The 17470-nt window shown below is 35.2% G+C and overlaps 1 protein-coding gene across 11 annotated transcripts; it reads right to left on the bottom strand.

Moving 5' to 3' along the window:
* Window positions 1–889: 889 nt before the first annotated feature.
* On the bottom strand, window positions 890–16902 carry LOC110653987 (arginine biosynthesis bifunctional protein ArgJ, chloroplastic). Of its 11 annotated transcripts, none has more exons than XM_058147116.1 (17): window positions 16697–16900; window positions 16455–16580; window positions 15580–15703; window positions 15280–15353; window positions 15133–15177; window positions 14836–14886; window positions 14673–14741; window positions 14511–14569; window positions 14274–14343; window positions 12556–12636; window positions 12399–12485; window positions 11649–11771; window positions 11076–11138; window positions 7536–7613; window positions 7318–7463; window positions 2884–2954; window positions 890–1782 (listed from the first exon to the last, which is right to left on the bottom strand). In XM_058147116.1, the coding sequence occupies exons 1-17, from the start codon at window positions 16754–16756 to the stop codon at window positions 1733–1735; spliced, it is 1377 nt and encodes a 458-aa protein (XP_058003099.1). In that variant the 5' UTR covers window positions 16757–16900; the 3' UTR covers window positions 890–1732. The 11 variants fall into 11 exon arrangements, with proteins under 11 accessions (XP_058003099.1, XP_058003108.1, XP_058003100.1 ...); XM_058147125.1 differs by lacking the exon at window positions 890–1782 and adding an exon at window positions 2058–2250 and having other exon boundaries at window positions 16697–16901; XM_058147117.1 differs by lacking the exon at window positions 890–1782 and having other exon boundaries at window positions 2716–2954; window positions 14274–14354; window positions 14540–14569; window positions 16697–16901.
* Between the last annotated feature and the right edge of the window lie 568 nt (window positions 16903–17470).

The following is a 17470-nucleotide window of genomic DNA, read 5'->3' as shown; positions in this document are numbered from 1 at the left end:
ATAAAAATTTTTAAGTTAGAAAAAAAATTGAATTTTTTTTATTCTAAATATGAAAATTAATTAAAAAAATTAATTAAATCAACATTGTACATTTCAAAGGAGGAGAATGTGTTTCATGTGAATTTAAATTGAATTTACTGTGGTTTTAGATGTTGATACAGAGAATGATTAAGTGAATTTCAATTGAATTTTAGTTTTTTGTGAATTTTAATTAAATTTTGGCTTATGTAGATATGTTAGATGGAAAGGAGAGCACATGTTAAAGATTTAGGAAGAGGGAAAGCAAGGAGAGAGGCCGAGAGTAGGGATAAGGTTTTAGGGAGGAGGCACAAAGGCAGATTTTAGACAAGGGTTGGACTAGAGAGATGGAGAGTAAGAGAGAGAGACACAGGAATGCATGGAGAGAGTTGAGGCGCAGAGAGAAATTTTCACGGCAAATTTGCACCCGCCCAAGTGAGAAATTTGAAAATCAACCCTTTAATTGCAATAATTGTGATTCAAGAAGACGCAGAGAAGAATCCCTGCCTCGTCCCATAAGTGATGGGGTGAGTCAGGGATGGTATTAGGCCTTCCTGAACCACCCTTTCAATTTAATGTATACAACATTAAATGATAATTTAAAAAAAAATGTGATTCTTAATAATTTTTAAAATAATATAAATTAAAGAAAAATTTATAGTTTAATCCCTAAATCTTAGTGTTGTTGCTGTTATTTACAAGTCAATCCTTATACTTTTAAAAACTCATTAAGCTCTTTAACTTTTGTCACTGTTAACGATTTAGTCTTTCCATCCATTTGAATTCACTTTTTCGTTAGAATAATGAGACAAAAAAAAATAATTTACCCTAACTTAACAAAGAATTAAAAAGAAAAAAACAAATTCTCCAATTTCAAAATCACCAATTAATTAGCTCCATCACAATTTCCTGTAATCAAATCCAAATTAACAAGTTTTTTCAATCAACTAACAAAATCTCTTTAAGTCCATAGACACATTTTGTAAAGGATTATAGATCGGTAGATAGTAATCATGTCTGACCCTACCCTCTCCTTCATGTTGTGATTGATGCTTTTCTGGGTAATGGTGGGTATTGGAAGGATTGCGGTCGTTGTAAAGAAGGCTAAGAACTACTTAACCTTCATCACCGTCACCATGGGTCGCACACCAACTCGCATAGCCCTTCTCACCGACAGCTCCTCACCAGATTGAACCCACGCCATTTTCCCCTTTCCTCACCGAAACCAACAGGCCCATTCGCCTCGATCTTTTATTTAATCCCTCTTACAAACCCAGCTCTAACATCCTAGTTCACCCCACAAGGCTAACCTCCTCTTCACCAGACTGCCGGCTTCCTTTCCTCGCGGCTTATCCACCTGAAAACTTCACTAATCACCTATAGCCATCTCCAGCCATCTCCAGCCATCTCCAATCAGTTGACTAACCCATTTCGCCTATTCTTCATACCCGCACACAATCCTCTCTTTGATTCGGCAATCCGTTCGCTGAAGAACGAATTCTTTTGTTGCAGTTTGGAGTTGGAAATTAATTTCTTGCTTTTGTTTTCTAATTAGTGGTGTCGCCTATGCCATTTGTGAAAGGCGCGGATGAGGGCAAGGAGGTGGAGAATGGGTGGAAGATGGGTTTGTGAAGAAGCATGAACTTGGTGAACGGGTGGAAAATTAGGCTTTTGGTGTGGCACGTGATCAGGAATTGAGAAGGGCAATTTTGAATTATAGAAGTTGCCTCTCACCTTTGACCAATTTTTTAACGGGAAATCGATCTGAAAACGGATAGGACTAAATTGTTAACAATGGCAAAAATTAAGGACCTTTTACTCAGTTTTTAAAAATGCAGAAATTAATTTATAAATAATGATAGTATGCAGTGATTAAATTAAAAATCTCCCTAAATTGAAAAGGGCAAATCCCTTTTCCTGTCGTCCTGACGAATGGGAGGCACTTATCATTGAGATAGGCTCAGGCTCACTTACATATAAATGAGCCTGGCCTAACTTGGCTTGGTCCCTGACTTGATCAGGTATGATCGCTAATAACATAAGGATTAATCTGTTGAAATGTTATTTAATCGTTAGGAATGCCCTCTGAAGAGAGCAAAGTTCAATAGAGTGAATATTAGCTGGGAGCCAGGGATATAGTAGAAATTCTCTATGTTGTGTATTCTACATTTATTTTGACATAATCATAACTTAAGTCACAGCCCCATGCCTGTCCACTTCCTGTTCCATCACCTGTGAATATGACAAATAAAATAAGAGTAGGTTAACCTATAAAATAAATCCAACTGTGCTGTAAGAATGGCTTTAGCAAATAATTGAACTAGGTTTACCAATAACTGTGGAAAAGTATAATGAGACACATAGACAATGGGGTTAACTAAAGCAGCTACAGAGACACCTGTGGTGCATAATCTCTACAATTTGTGCACTTGCATTGATTTGCTAAACTAAAGCACAAGGTAGCATTGGTTTCTAATTAACAATTGAGAGTGATGACAACTTGGGTAGATAGATTATGCTTATCAGTTCCCATTGGCTTTCTTTGGAATAAATTATATACAAGAAAAAAATTGAATTGGATTCCCATACAATCATACAACTTTTAGCCTGATTTCTATTTCTTTTAAAGTGAATTCTTTTTAAAAAAAAAATTAAAAGAATTGAATTCTTCATTTATTATGTTTCCAAACTTGAGAATTGATCCAAAAAAAAAATTTGAATTCTTGCAAATTTCTAGTTTCCAAACAGGCTTAATTATGTTTGAGGATGGGATTTTGAATATTTTATGCAGCCTATAAAAAATATAAAATTACAAATGAAAAATGCTTCCACGCACAAGTTTTGACACATATTTCAGAAGCTTACCTACAGAAATGTAAATTCTAACTGTACCATGGGTCTCACCAGCCTTCCTAAGATAGTTACTAGCTGCAGCCCTGAAAAACACAGTTTGTGACACCCCTTACCTGACTACAGTGTAGCCGAGCAAGTTATGCCACTCAGTGTGCCGAACACTCTATTTTATCTTAATTCATTTTTATTCTTCCTTTTGAATATAACTTATGAAATATAATTCATTTATTGAAATTGTAATTTATTTGAGGTTCCGAAAATTTTATGAAAAATTCGGCAGAGTACCGGCTAAAAATAGAGAAAACAGTTCTTCGGAATCTGTGAAAAACACTTCCAATATTCACATTCAATCATTTCCAAACTCCAATATCAAAATCTCATCAATATTTCTCAATTTCAGTTCTCAACATTTGTCAACCATTCATTTCTCAATCATTCATCCATCTCATATGATACCATGCATATATAATAGATAAACATTCACTTTTCCATTTACAACCACACTTTTCATTATTTACATGAATATCAAAATATATTACATAAGTTCAAATACATATGAGAAAATAAAATCAATTACAAAATACCAAAATGACATCTAGCGTCCTACCAATGCACTGTTGACAGTGAGGTGACACAGGCACTATGCAGAGCTGCAGGATGGACTTACTCAATCTGTGGTATACTGGCTCTCGATCAGTATCTTCAGTACCTACGCGTTGCAAAAGCGACGCGCGAAGCATAAAGCTTAGTGGTGCAAATAATAAAATAGAAAGAAATAATATGCAAATAAAAATCATAATTTCCTTGCTATTGCGTTCATGAGAAATGAATAATTACTCACTTAGTGTTTAGTCGAGGGCTAATTACGTTTTATGATATTAACTTCTTCATGAATTTTAAATTTCTTTGTATTCTATCGTAATCATTCATGATATTTAGTTTTCGTATTTTCTTTAACAATCATTTCAATTACGATTATACTTTTCCATGCCCAAGTAACCTATACAAATTGACCGGACTGGATAAACGGGTAAACTAGCACTGGGTACCAGGTACCTCGGGCCGTCACACCATCGGTCACAATGTGTCTCCCGGTGTGCAAACAGAATGGCTAATAAGCCATATAAGCAATAAGGCATAAAGCCAAGTAAAACATCATAATCAGTATAGCCATAGGCTATCACATCACAGAATGGCAATGAAGCCATATATCATACGCAGTACTGCTATCAGAACCCTATTGGCATGCCAACCTATCCAAACCAATCACATTAGGCCTACTAGGGCATTTGATACTTTTGAATTCTTCAATTAATTTGAATTTCAAGTTTTTATGTCACTATTCATTTCAATAGTCAACAAAAAGTTGACTTTTGCATAGAATATAGGTGCATTGGTTTTAACACTCCCAATGTACCCCATTTTGCATTTAAAACTTGTTAGTTTTGGTCACTTTCTCAAAGCTTAGGTCATTTTGGCAAAATTGCTAATTTTTGGTTTTGGTGTCACTATTCACCTCATTGGTCAACAAAAATGTTGACTTTTGGATAGAAAATAGGTGTATTGGTCTTAACACCTCAAACATACCACATTTTGTATTTCAAACTTGTTGGTATTGGTTGCCAATACCATTTTTAAGCTTAATGCTAATTGAGCAAAATTTTCGGTTTTCATGCTTCATCTTTACTGTTCCATTTGTTATTTTTACAGTGGGAATTTGAGGAAATGGTAAACATGAAAGTTGTTCCTTATTTTGTCTAGTTGAATTTCCTTTTTTGAATCACTCCATTTGGAGTTTTGTAGCTCAAGTTATGGCCAAAATAAGTTTACTGTTCACGTGCACTGTTCATGCTGAGATTTTGGGTCTGGCAGATTTTTGGTCCAAGTTTGGTCAGTAATTTGACCAAGTTAAGTTCATAATTTGGTCTAACTTTCTTCATATGAAATGTTCTACTATGCCTTAGGTTTCCATCGGTTCAAGAATCGCCTAAATCCGAGTTTTCTAGAGAGAGTTATAGCCATCCAAACATTACTGCTCAAATCAAAATCTGCAGAGTTGCAGGTTTGAACAGTAACTGTGACTGCCATTTGGGTTAGGTTCTGGTCATAATTTGGGGTAGGTTTCTTCATGAAAGTTGTTTGTCTATGTCTTAACTTGTTGCTGTAAAAATTTCAGGTCAATTGACCAAATCTACAGTGAGTTATGGCCAAATGAACAGTTACTGTTTATTTGGTCAATTCTGCAGAATCAGTGCAGGGTATCTGGATTTGGGGCCAAGTTTTGGTCCTCTTGCTTTGGTCTTTTGGAGATGGTTTCTTCAGTAAAAATGTGTCATTATAAGCCTAGTTTCATGTCCAATTGGCCAAACACCAATTGGACCTACAAAGCCAAAGTTATGGCTGTGTAAATGGACTGAATTTTCAGTCACCATTCTGCACCCTCTAGGCAGTACACACCTTCCCTTTGCCATGCTTTATTCCAGTCCCAATTAAGGTCAAATTCCTTCAAATGGTCACTAATTGACCATTAGGATGTACTTTAACAATTTCATAAGCCAAGCTAATTTTTACTCCCCAAAACCCTAGTTTTCATATTCATTTCATGCAACCTATACTTTATCAACCCATCCATCACATATATACATATCTCATACCATCTCTAGGCAAGTTTAATATCAATTAAACTCATCATACCCTTATACATCAAAGCTGCCGAAATTCATGCACACTCCCACAGATATGTTTTGTTCAATTTTTTCATCAATTTCTCATTCAATTTAACTTCCTAACAAAATTTAAGAAAGGAAGATAAGTATATGCACTAACCTTTTTGAAACCAACCTTGAGCTTGTTATTCTTCAAGATTTCTCCTAGAACCATAATAATCATAATCAATTATAACTTCACTTTCCTAAATTAAATATCCAATAAAAATTCAATAGCATTTCCCCTTAAATTGGACTAAACTCCCATCATAAATCTTAAATCCACAACCCATTAATACCCAATCTGGCAGCTTGTGCGTTCAAATTTATATATAATGATCTAACCGTTAAATAAGTCCCAAATTTATACCATATATTCAAGACATCCCTATACAATATCAGTAAAAATTTCAGCATCAAATCATCTCTATATCATGAGATATCAAAACATTCATTCAACCCTTCACAATCTGAATTTTTGCAGAAATCAGTCTTACTCAGATAGCTCATGCAAAACAATTTATATCTCATAAACCACAAGTCTAAAATTCACCAAATTTTAACACAGCAGCCTCAACATCCCAAATATCATTTGTACCAAATTTCATAATTTTATAAGCATCCTAACTATTTATTTTTCTCAAATTTCAGTAGCCAAAATTCAGAATTCAACCTACAGACAGCCTGTGTTCAACAATATGTTTCTCCAAATCCAACCGTTGAACAATCACCAAATTTTTACCATAACTTCCACACATACATAGCTTAAACATATCCAAAAATCAGCCTTAGATGTTGAGCCAAACTCACCTGGACGGAAAAGAAATATGCTGCCCTACTGAACCCCTATTTCTGCTACTTCTCCTTCTCCTTCTTCCTTTCTTTCTTTCTTTCTTTTCCTTTTCTCTCTCTTTCTCTCTTATTCCAGCCCGTATGAAGAAGGAAACTGCTGGTTCTTTTGTTTTTTTTATCTCATTTTAAGTTCATTTTATCTCTTTTTATTAGTTTTGTCAAGTGGTGATTGGGTGGGAGTAAGTGAGTGACATCATGTGATGTCATTATTTGCTTAATTTTTTATTTTTCTTTTCTTTTCTTTTCTACCACATTTCAATTTAATTTTTAGCAATATTTATTCATATTTAAGATCATAATAATTATTTACTTAACTGGACAAGTCGGCCAAAAATCACCTCTGAAGGCGAAATGACCAAAATGCCCTCCGTTTGGCTTAACAGGTCAAAATTGTCTGTACCGATTGAAAAATTTTTCTAAATATTTTCTTGGCATTCTAATGCCATAGGAACCTCAATGACCCTTCTTTGGAGTCCAAAAAATTATTTTATAATTTTTTCCCCGGGTCTAGGGCTCCTCGTTGCGAGAACCGCAACTTTCCTCCGGTTACCCATCGCTTGGGCACCGGCTCGTTTGACTTGGTTGTATTTTATTTCTAAAATTTTTACTAAATTTTTCTCATTAATATTTGAGTTAATTATAGTTCCTGACTTTAGTTTAATTATTTTTCCGGACGTTCTAGCTGTCCGGACCGACACCGGTCACCGGTACAGTAGGATGTACGGAGTTGCTACCGAGAGGGTGTTACACAGTTACCAAAAATTACATATGGTATAAGATAGAAATAATATGCTGAAAAAAATTAATAAAATTGCTGTACTAAAGAAGACGAGAGAGATGGAATATGTCCTTGGAAGTAGCATAGTACGTAGGTGTCTCTTTAGCTCACCTATCAAATGCAAGCGGTTGCCCATTATGCATCAGCAAAATATCTCCAAGCATAATGCGGAGGTTGTTCTGGTGGAAAGGAACCCCTGCATAACCAGCAGCAGCAGCAATGTCTCCCCAATTTGGATTTCTACCATACACAGCAGCCTGCCATCATAGTTGACAGTGAATTAGACATGGCCAAATTGAAGCATTAAATGGATGTGTTTTGATTTATGCCTTAACAAGTGAAGAAGATGCCACTGAACGTGCAATCTTTACTGCTTTCATCTCACTTTCTGCCCCTGTGACTGAGACCTAACACATGAAATCTACAATTAGCCGAAAATTTCATTGTCCATAGAATGGTTTGGATTTTGTCCTAGTTGGAAGTTGCTAATGGTGAAATATAAATTGCTTGCTCTACTAATGCGTTTGCTCATACTTGGTTTTGAATTATTTATACATCATATCAAGCACAACTTAAACTTCGCCTAAGTAGTTTGCGTTTAGCTGGTCCCAAGCCCGGATAAAGGAGGAGGGTTGTGGTAGGTGATAACCAGCGTAAAAATTTCGCCACACCTTATGATATAGATTCAAATGATATAAACGTTGAGGCGTCCTCTGCTTACGACGAGCTACATCGGAGCTCGGGTGTAGTGAAAAATATGCAAGGGTGTAGGGCGTTCACTAAAAGCGATGGGCCTTACCAGCGCCCGGTTGTGGTGTTAAATGAGCAAGGGTTCCCACATCATGGATGGGTGTGGGTAAAGAAGTTAGTCCATAGGATAAATAGTAGAACAGATAGTGGAATAAAACACAAGATAGATATAGAGAATAATAAAAGATATCATAGAAGGAGATCAATTAGGAAGGAACAAGACAGGAGGAGAATCAGGGTTGGTACTTAGAATGTTGGATCACTTACAGAAAAATTAATGGAGCTTGTGGATACTTTCAAAAGGAGAATGGTGAATATTACTTGCATCCAAGAGACTAAATGAGTAGGAGAGAAAAGCAAGGAAGCGGGTAATTCAGGGTATAAACTGTGGTTTACCGGAAAAGGAGAGAAATAAGAACGGAGTAAGTATAATCATAGACAGGATATTGAAAGATGCAGTAATAGCTGTGAAAAGAGTAGGAGATAGAATTATACTAGTAAAGCTAGTACTAGAAGGAGAAATAATAAATGTAATTAGTGCTTATGCCCCACAAATAAGACTAGATAATAAGAGTAAATAAAGATTTTGGGAAGATATGGATGATCTAATGCAAAGCATACCGAATGAAGAGAATGTTTTCATCGGTGGAGATTTGAATGGACATGTAGGAAGTGGTAGGTAAGGTTATGAGAATGTTCATGGAGGTTTTGGTTTTGGCATCCGAAATAAAGAGGGAAAAAACATCCTTGATTTTGCTATGGCATACAACCTAATACTAGCAAATACCTACTTTATAAAAAGAGAGTCACATTTAGTAACTTTCAAAAGTGGCCAACATAGAAGCCAAATTGACTTCCTCTTAACCAGGAAGATAAATAGAGCTCTATGCAAGGATTGCAAGGTCATTTCGGGAGAGGTTTTAACAAGTCAACATCAGTTAGTGGTCTTAGATGTCAAGTTTAGGAATAATGAAGTAAGGTTAAAAGCTCAAACAAAGTAGTGGGAATTCCAAGGAGTAAAGCAAGTGATATTTAAAAATGATCTTCTAGAGTCTGAAGCATGGAAGCTGGATATGGAGGCCAATAGTATGTGGATACAAATGGCATAAAAGATTAGAGAAGTAGCTAGAAAAGTACTTGGAGAGTCTAGAGGACATTGACCACCCTCAAAAGAGAGATGGTGATGGAATGAGAAAGTACAAAAGGCAGTGAAGAGAAAGAGGGAATGGTATAAAAAATTACCTAAGTGTGATAATAATAAGGCATATGAACAGTACAAGATAGTAAAGAAAGAGACAAAAAAGGCAGTTAGTCAAGTAAGAGCGCATGCCTTTGAAAAATTATATGAGAAACTTAGAGCTAAAGAAAAAAAGAAAGATATTTATAGTTAGCAAAGAGAAGAGAAAAAAAATGTCAAGATCTCAATCAAGTTAGATGCATTAAGAATAAAGAAGGAAAAATATTAGTGAAAGATGAGGACATTAAAGAAAGATGGAGAAATTATTTTGATGATATCTTTAATAATAGTCAAAGTGGTAATAGCGTAAATATAGACTATAGAGCAATAGAAAAGAATGTGAATTATACTAGAAGGATTAGATCTTTAAAAGTAAATGAAGCACTTAAGAGAATGAAAGTGGGTAAAGCCTGTGGATCTGATAGAATACCAATTGAAGTGTGGAAGTGTTTGGGAGATATGGGAGTGACATGGTTAACTAAATTATTTAATAAGATTCTAAACTAAAAACAATGCCTGATAAATAGAGGAGGAGTATTTTAGTACCTATTTTTAAAAATAAGGGAGACATATAGAGTTGCTCAAACTATAGGGGAATTAAACTCATGAGCCATACTATGAAGTTGTAGGAGTTGTGGAACATCAACTACGTCATGATACTTCTATCTTTCCCAATCAATTTGGCTTCATGCCCGGTCGTTCAACTATGGAAGAGATCTTTCTCATTAGAAGCTTGATGGAGAAATATAGAAATGTGAAAAAAAATCTACACATGGTTTTTATCGATTTGGAGAAGGAATATGATAGTGTTCCAAGAGATGTCTTATGGAGAGTGTTAGAACAAAAGAGGGTATCTATTAGGTACATACAAGTATTGAAAGATATGTATGAAGGAGCAATTACTATTGTGCGCACAGTGGGAAGGGATATAAGAGATTTTTCTATCTCAGTTGAATTACACCAAGGTTCAACTGTAATCCCTTACCTTTTTACATTAGTTTTAAATGAATTGACAAAACATATGCAAGAGAGTATCCCTTGGTGTATGATGTTTGCGGATGATATAGTTCTGATAGATGAGACGCGAGGAGTCAATAGAAAGCTAGAGCTTTGGAGAAGTACTCTATAGTCAAAGGGCTTTAAGTTAAGCAGAACGAAAACAGAATACATGCATTGCAAGTTCAGTGAAGGCCGAACTAGTGATGGGAAAGGAGTTAGTTTGGATGGAGTGGTACTGTCCCAAAGTAATCACTTTAAATATCTCGGCTCAGTCCTTTAAGTAGATGGGGGAAATGAAAATTTTACCGTACAACCATATGACTGGCTATGTTATATGGTAGTGAGTATTGGGCATTGAAGGAGTCGTATGTGTCTAAGATAAGAGTTGCGGAGATAAGAATGTTAAGGTGGATGAGTGGCCATACTAGACTAGATAAAGTCCGTAATGAGAGTATTAGAGAAAATGTAGGAGTGGTGCCAATTGAGGATAAGTTGAGAGAAGGGAGATTGACGTGGTTTGATCATGTGAAGCGTAGATATACGAAGGCTCCAGTTAGACAAGTAGAGCACATTAGGTTAGAGGATAGAAAGAAAAGAAGGGCTAGACTTAAACTGACTTAGCTGAGAGTAGTACAATGTGACCTAGGAGCATTACACATTTTCGAGGATTTAACCCAAAATCGTTTAGAGTGGAGAAAGAGAATCCATATAGCTGACCCCAAATTTTTGGGATAAAGGCTTAGTTTAGTTGAATTGAGTTGAGTTTATCAAGCGCAACTTAGAAATAATCTTTAACATCTCCCTTGCATGGAGTGAAGAAATTTTGCAGTGTAGATTTTGGCTTGCTTATCAACTATGAAACTCTTTAACATGAGAAACAAACCTCAATTAGGCATGTAGCCCCTTCTCCATCCCAAGCTATTGATTTGGCAAGACCTTGCATTACCTGAGAATGGAAATGCGGCAAAATTCAGAAGAAAGTGAAACCTGCCCTAAATTAAAATTGTTTTTAAGATCCTAAAATAATCACGGACCAACTTGCAAGCCTATTAAGAAGTGGACCAAATCTTACCAAGCTCATATTAATTCAAGTGGGTAGCAGGGAAAATTTAGATTTTTAACAATATAGCCAAACGGAATTTATTTTGGGAAAGCAAGATGGAAAGAACTAACATAAAACTTAACAAGAAAGTAGGTATACAATCAACCGATTAAGTGAAAATAAAAAGGTTAAAACAGAAATAGGTTTACTTGGTTCTCACCATATAATAAACATTCCTGTTTAGAGAAAGAACAACTCATATATAGAGTATTGATGAAAGAACGACTCATATATATAGTAGAGATGCTAAATTTATAAAGTTCATTTCAGAAGAACAATATGCTGGATTACATTTAGTTTTATTCAACAATCAATATTTTCGGACAATAAAAGAAGAATGAAAGTTAAGCTCACAGCATCTAGGCAAGCTTGAAGTAGTACTGCCTCATCGCAGTTGATAGATGATATTGAGGTTGAACCAGATAGCCCACTAGCCAAAGCAATGACTGTGTCATTGGTACTAGTATCTCCATCTACCTGTGGAAAAACCAATCTGAAACAGCTAAATATATAACTTGAGACAATCCCACATGGTGGAGATCAATCAAATGATTAATAAAATAAACTTTGCATTTGTATTTGTTGTAAGCAAGCATCTTTCTCAAGTCTTAACACGGAGCAATGTGATTCATATGCAAAGAAGGATGTGCATGTATAATAAAGAATTGTTCTTATGGAAGGCTAGTAAATTTAAGGAGCATAGGGGGCAAGCAAAATGTAGGATTGCACTCTCCTATGCAGGTAAAAGATTTTTAGGACAATCCATGTAAAAGAGAACTATGCAGAATCGAGAGTGAATGTTAAAACTATGTAGTCGTTGGCTATTTTGAAATTCAAAGGTCAACTAAATTTATAATGCTATTGTTATCTGAACTGAACCTGTTGAAACTCTTAAGTGCTGGCACATACAACAAATTGCTTTAAACAATTAACTAGTAAAATTCTCCAGTAAAGCAACTCTTGCTGTTGTGATGTTTCAGTATCTCATCCTCCAAGCAATATGAACCAAGTAAAGAATGGCAGCACTTCATTACCAAGCCAATTTATTGAAACCAGCAGTAGGCCTTCAGAAAGAGATGAGATAAAAGCAATAATATAACATACCGTTATTTGGTTGAAACTCCGGTTAACAGCAAATTGTACCATCTTTCTCCAAACATCACTTTTGACAAGTGCATCAGTGGTAATTACCTGAAACAGATAGAACTGTTAAAGAATGGAAAGAAAATATGTGCTCGACATAGAAGCAGAAAAGACGTACACCAAGTATGGTGGCCATACTTGGGTGGATCATCCCAGAACCTTTGGCCATTCCTCCAACTTGTATATTTGTCCCTCCAACCTGATGCATTCAACCAATTATTAAAGGACCTATCCATTTGCAATAAATTCCAGATAAAAGCTCCAAATCTCAAGATGCATAGCTCTTAAAGAGATTGAAGATCTTTCAGAATTGGCAAAACACAACACTGCCATCTGATCAGAACAATATATTTGACAGAAAGGAAATCTCGAGACACTAACTTGAACACCAAAGGACCCTTTCTAGCAATAGAAAGTACTTGATATAAATCCTAGTCTACAATACTCAACTCAACTCAACTCAACTAAGCCTTTATCCCAAAAATTTAGGGTCGGCTATATAGATTCGCTTTTTCCACTCTGAACGATTTTGGGTTAAATCCTCAGAAATGTGTAATGCTTCTAAGTCATGTTGTACTACTCTCCTCCAAGTCAATTTAGGTCTACCCCTTTTTTTTTCTATCCTCTAACCTAATGTGCTCTACTTGTCTAACTGGAGCCTCCGTATGTCTACGCTTCACATGACCAAACCACCTTAATCTCCCTTCTCTCAACTTATCTTCAATTGGCACCACTCCTACCTTTTCTCTAATACTTTCATTACGGACTTTATCTAGTCTAGTATGGCCACTCATCCACCTTAACATTCTCATCTCTGCAACTCTTATCTTAGATGCATACGACTCTTTCAGTGCCCAACACTCACTACCATATAACATAGCCGGTCGTATGGCTGTACGGTAAAATTTTCTTTTTAATTTATTGGGAATCTTACGATCACATAAAACTCCCGTGGCACGTCTCCACTTTAACCATCCGGCTTTAATCCTATGACTAACATCCTCCTCACATCCCCCATCTACTTGAAGGACTGAGCCTAGATATTTAAAGTGATTACTTTGGGACAGTACCACTCCATTCAAACTAACTCCTTCCCTATCACCAGTTTGACCTTCACTGAACTTGCAATGCATGTATTCTGTCTTCGTTCTACTTAACTTAAAACCCTTTTACTCTAGAGTACTTCTCCAAAGTTCTAGTTTCCTATTGACTCCTTCTCGTGTCTCATCTATCAGAACAATATCATCCGCAAACATCATGCACCAAGGAATACTCTCTTGTATATGTTTCGTCAGTTCATCTAAAACTAATGTAAAAAGGTAAGGGCTTATGGCTGATCCTTGGTGTAATCCAATTGAGATCGGAAAATCTCTTGTGTCCCCTCCCACTGTGCGCACAATAGTAGTTGCTCCTTCATACATATCTTTCAATACTTGTATGTACCTAATAGATACCCTCTTTTGTTCTAACACATTCCATAAGACTTCTCTTGGAACACTATCATAAGCCTTCTCCAAACTAATAGATCGGAAAATCCTAGTCTACAATAAACATTAAAATTGGAACCCTTAAGTACTAATTCCTATTCAAAGAAATTTTCAACTCTTTTGAAGCTGGCAAAAAGTGCACATTGATATTCAAGAAATCTTCATGTGGATAATCCATTGTACACGTGAAGATTAATCAAGGAAACAGAGTGAGAAAGCCACAGAAATATCACCATGTCAAATTCAAGCTACCATCTACGTGGAGTCTATATAAAACTATAGTATTAGAAATCCAAGATAATGCAAGTGCACAGCATACAGGTTTCATAAAAGAACTAATTTTCCATACTTGAGACTCAATTGCCACACTCTTGCTCACAAGGTCAGTAGTTGTAATTGCCACTGCTGCAGAAAGAGCCCTGCACATCCACTGGAAAGATCACAAAAATGACCTATTGTGGAGGTATTTTAAGCCACACCATAATATTCAAAAGTGGAGAAAAAAACAAAATATAGTCAGTTCCCACCACATATGAAATGGGAACTTATCATATTGCTAAGTTAAACAATAGAACATGACAATTACCCTTCAGTAGATGGCGTAGCAGAACTAACCAATTTTGGAAGTGCATTTAGAAGTGCTTGCTGCAAATACCATCATCAAATGAGAATGTGCTTCAAGATACAGTTATAGAACCAACATTACAAGCTGAGAGATACATAACAAAAATGGACTACACATCTTCACCTTTCTTATTCTTTGACCAATTACACCTGTTGATTCAATCAACACTTCCTCTCGCTTCAATTTAAGAATCTGAAACAATGAAAAGACAAGACAAAATTGAATAAAATTGACATAACATATATTTTCTATGAATTTGAGATGTTAAATTCTCAGCATTGCATACCATAGCCAGGGTGTCAGCACATTCTAGCACATCCTGGTAACCTGCATCACCCTGTACATCATTGGAAGACATCTTAGCCAATTCACTCCAACATCAACAACAATTAAGAGGTTGAGTAAAGGGAATCCGAATTTCAAGTTTCAGACCTATACTGCAGATAGGACAAATGAAGAAATAATAATTTATCCAACAGCACTAAGGCAGATTACAGGTATAGAACAAATTAAGAACCTGAGTCTCAGATGAGTATATAGCAATACAAAAAGAATTGCGAAAGAACAATCTGAGAAAGCTTACTGTTGCTGCATTTGCTTGACCAGCATTTATTAATACTGCACGTGCCTGATGCAGAATTGAGTCAGGAGAGAAAATATCTATGAAATAATCAACAATTGATAGACTAATGATTGCATAGAAACATTGCAAAATGATACTCTGACAAACCATTTTGGATTCATCTAATGCTTTTTTACAATACAAGACAGGTGCAGCAGCAACCATGTTTGTAGTGAATACCCCTGAATATAGAGAATGTGAAATATGTAAGAGGGACAAACATCATTATCAACTAAATTCATTTGTTGTTTGTTAATAAAATAATTATACTGCCCCCAATAATTCATCTAAAACAAACAGCTCAGCAAACTTATCCTGTTATCCAGCTGGATGATAATTTGATTGCTGTAAGCCAAATCAAAGACCACTAAAGCATAGACAACAAAATGCACCAAAATGAAAACTAACCTGCAGCTGTGGCATCAACATCGCAAGTGACAAGTGCAAGATCGGGTTTCTCTCCTTTCGCACGCAATCCACCATACATGCCTGCAGCTTTGAATCCCTTTGCAGCAGTTACTCCCCCAGGAATCTATTTTCACAGTCCTAAAACTGAATTATATATCAAACAAATAAACTCACTCATATAACAATCAACAAATTAAGTTTGCATATTCCTTAAGCTTTTGTCCAACATTAACTAGGAGTTTTACCCATAAAAGATAGGCATGCATGGCTGTAGCAATAAATCAACGTAGGCAACTCCCTTTTAAAAACTCACACATCATACTCTACATTTGATGAGTACGTGCACTAAGCGAAGTTGACTCTCTTGTTTACTACCATAAACTAAAAATGAGCTCCAACGGGACAAAACATGTAAAATAATGAAAACAAAAAATGCACTTGGAGTTCGACTACACTTAACAGACACCAATCCATTATAAAAGATGATGCCATTATTTAAAAGAAGAAGAAGAAAGAAGAAGAAAGAAGACAACTTTCGTCACAAAAATAACTAAAACAAACTGTAGTATCTTTACTGTATCAGTTTACTCTCCTTTTTTTCTCAAAAAGAAAAAAGAAGAAGTATCAAGAAACTCTAGACAGCTATTATAAAATGAGACTGAAGTGAAAATCACAAATAGGTATATAAACTTTGTAGAAAATAAGAGAAACATTCTGAAGACACAAACAATGTAGAAATTCTAGCTCTGAGAAGTATGGTAAGAACCATCTGCTGTTTCTTTATTATGCACGATGCTTATAATTGATCACCTTCCATGCCATTTGATTTATGCCAATGACATGCACCGAAAGAAAATAAAATAATAATGGGTCACCTCCTTCCATGGCCCTTCTGGGATAAAAATGGGAGCTGCTGGGATATAATTGAACCCCTCGTTTACACCTGATGCTACCGCAAATACTTTAAAATCCCTCTTACTCAAACTAAAGGAACTCAAAATCTGCAAAACCACAATTCAAAAATAGAAAGAAATGAATTTCTGCAAAATCACAATAAAGAGTCTTTAAATACTCAATTTGTTTCAAGGAAGAAGCAAATGGGGAGCAACCCACTGACCTTAGAGGTGTGTAGTTCAGGGATTTTGATGGAAACATAGTAAGGAGCACAGGAATTCATGGTTTGTTGCAGCAGGCGTGAGCCGATCACAGGGAATTAGAGCAGAGTAGTAGTCAGCGGTGAGTATGGGGTTTTAGGTTTTAAGAACGTGGACTCCATGCTATACTCGCGTAAAATGAATCGCACGTTCGGTTCCCTCCGTAATGGATTTTGATTGCCAAAATTATGAAAATTGGTGTTGTTTCGCATTGCATTTTAAGATTAAAATTATTTTTTTTAAATAAAAATATTATTTTAATAATAATTAAAAATTTTATTTTATTATTTTAATATTTTTATAATTAAAATTTATTAAATTTAATTTTAAATTATTTTTAATACTATTAAACTCATATATATATATATATATATATATATATATATATATATATATATATATATATATAAAATAATTTTTTCAACAGCGATCCTAATACTAAACATACTCTTACAAAATGAGAAATGTACTTTTGCTTGGACTTGTTCTCGGAGTTTGCTGTATTGGCTATATCGATGTTCCAAATTTCTGTAATGCGTCTTATATGGGGAAAATTTTTCTTATTTTTATTCGCTTAGTTGGAAAAGAAAAAAAAAATCTAAATTTTTACGCAAATTACTAATTTATTCAAATTTTTTTTAATTTCTATAATTAAATCAAAGCTTTTAAAATTAAAAAAATTATACAATTAGCAAAATCTTAATTGGGATTTTAACTTTTGCAACTGAGGATACCAA

This window comes from Hevea brasiliensis, chromosome 5 (assembly GCF_030052815.1).
Source record: "Hevea brasiliensis isolate MT/VB/25A 57/8 chromosome 5, ASM3005281v1, whole genome shotgun sequence".
In the NCBI taxonomy this organism is placed as follows: Eukaryota; Viridiplantae; Streptophyta; class Magnoliopsida; order Malpighiales; family Euphorbiaceae; genus Hevea; species Hevea brasiliensis.
The sequence above is the reverse complement of the archived record's forward strand: the minus strand, read 5'-3'. Positions and strand labels throughout refer to the sequence as shown.

Coding starts and splice junctions, on each gene's coding strand:
- LOC110653987 (XM_058147125.1), bottom strand. CDS start 16,756: ATGAATTCCTGTGCTCCTTACTATGTTTCCATCAAAATCCCTGAACTA. Junction 14,344..14,510: donor GCTACGCCATCTACTGAAGG/GTAATTGTCATG, acceptor GTGGATGTGCAG/GGCTCTTTCTGCAGCAGTGG. Junction 11,772..12,398: donor GGAGTTTCAACCAAATAACG/GTATGTTATATT, acceptor GTTTTTCCACAG/GTAGATGGAGATACTAGTAC.